The 1512-nt window shown below is 70.7% G+C and overlaps 1 protein-coding gene across 1 annotated transcript in view; it reads left to right on the top strand.

The window, feature by feature from the left end:
- Positions 1-1512, top strand: part of GHDC (GH3 domain containing) — a gene marked incomplete at its 5' end in the record, with an annotated part of 2636 nt that continues 1124 nt past the window's right edge. The window contains 5 exons of the mRNA XM_010585730.1: positions 1-190; positions 461-644; positions 740-811; positions 945-1078; positions 1239-1327. Coding sequence (XP_010584032.1) covers positions 1-190; positions 461-644; positions 740-811; positions 945-1078; positions 1239-1327 — 669 coding nt within the window. The remainder of the gene's footprint in view (positions 191-460; positions 645-739; positions 812-944; positions 1079-1238; positions 1328-1512) is intronic.

Genomic DNA, 1512 nt, shown 5'->3' with positions numbered 1-1512 from the left:
GCCCGGGCGGCCGAGCTCCGGGCTGAGTGCGCCCGCGGCTTCGAGGGCATTGTGCAGCGCCTGTGGCCGCAGCTGGAGGTGGTGGTGGTGGGGACGGCACACAGCACGGAGCAGCTCTACTGCGACGCCCTCCGCCAGGCCGACTGCAAGGGGCTGCCGTTCTACTGCCCCTTCTACTGGGCGGCAGGAGGTGAGTGTCCCCGGCGTGGGACTGTCCCCATGGTCTGGCCTGGGTGCACGGGGGGAACTGCTGCTGTACAGCAGCACAAACTCCCCCTGCCCCTGCAGGCATGGGTGCATCTCTGTGCCACATCCCTCCCTGGAGACCTGCCTGCTCTCCAAAAACGGCTCTGTCCTGGCACTGGCTGAGAAGTTCCCCCTTGGAGGGGGGTGAGGCTGCGTGGGCAGAGATGGAAGGGTCTGGGGGGGCTCATGCTGACACACGCTGCCCTCTGCCCAGCCCTGCTTGGTGTGAACCTGTGGCCAGAGGAGCCAGTGCCCCGATTCCTGCTGTGCCCTGACTGGGCTTTCTATGAGTTCCTGCCCTGCCCAGCCGAGGAGGAGCCACGGACGGTGCTGCTGGGCGAGCTCTGGGAGGGACGCGAGTATGGGCTGGTCCTGACGGCCTGGCCGGGAGAATACAGGTGCCTCCTCGCTGCTGCGGTGGTCTGGGGGGCACATCTGCCCCAGCCCCATGTGCCTGGCACCGGCCCCCCTCATGGTCCCCCTGCCCACGCAGGTGCCGTGCCGGGGAGGTGCTGAGGGTGACTGGCTTCCACAAGCAGTGTCCCATGGTGGAGCCCGTGCGCAGGTGAGGACACCCCAGCTCCCACCCCTCACCTTGGGGGGCTGTGTGGGGGGCCCTGTGCTGGGCAGGATCTGGATGGGATGGTGCCAGTGGCACCCCTGGCACAGGGCACCCACCCCAGCCCCCTGCACCACAGGGAGAGCCAGGCCCTGAGTGTGCGGGGCGAGAGCATCCCCGAGGAGCGGTTCTACCGGAGCCTGTGCCGCGCCGTGGGCATGTGGCCGGGCGCTCGCCTGGTTGACTACGTCTGCGTGGAGAGTGCCCTGCTGGGTGAGTCCCCCACAGAGCTGCCCGAGTCCCCCCAAAAGCGTGGCCAGCGCTGCCCGGAGCTCTGCCGGCCCTCCTGCACCCTGCTCAGCCCTGGGTTGCCTGCGCCCGGTGGGGCTGGGGGCCATGGGTGGCTTTAACGTGCTCGCCGGTGCCGCTGCAGGCGCCTCCTCGGGGGCCTGCGCCCCCCACTACGAGGTGTTCGTGGAGCTGCGGGGCCTGCGGGACCTGTCGGAGGGGCAGCGCTACAAGGTGAGAGGGACGCGGGCTCTGCTCCGGGGCAGGCCCCCGCAGGCAGGCAGGGCCCGCTGCCTGCCCCCGCTGCCTGCAACCGCTGCCTGCACCCTGCCAGCCGAGCGGGCGAGGCGGCGGGGTGGCCGCAGCCACGCGGTGGCGGTGCTGGCCCGGCAGCCTCTGCGCTGCCGAGATGCTTCGCT

The sequence above is a fragment of the Haliaeetus leucocephalus genome, unplaced genomic scaffold (assembly GCF_000737465.1).
Source record: "Haliaeetus leucocephalus isolate CR32 unplaced genomic scaffold, Haliaeetus_leucocephalus-4.0 Scaffold110, whole genome shotgun sequence".
NCBI lineage: Eukaryota > Metazoa > Chordata > Aves > Accipitriformes > Accipitridae > Haliaeetus > Haliaeetus leucocephalus.
Note: the sequence above shows the minus strand (reverse complement) of the source record. Positions and strands in the feature narration are given on the sequence as shown.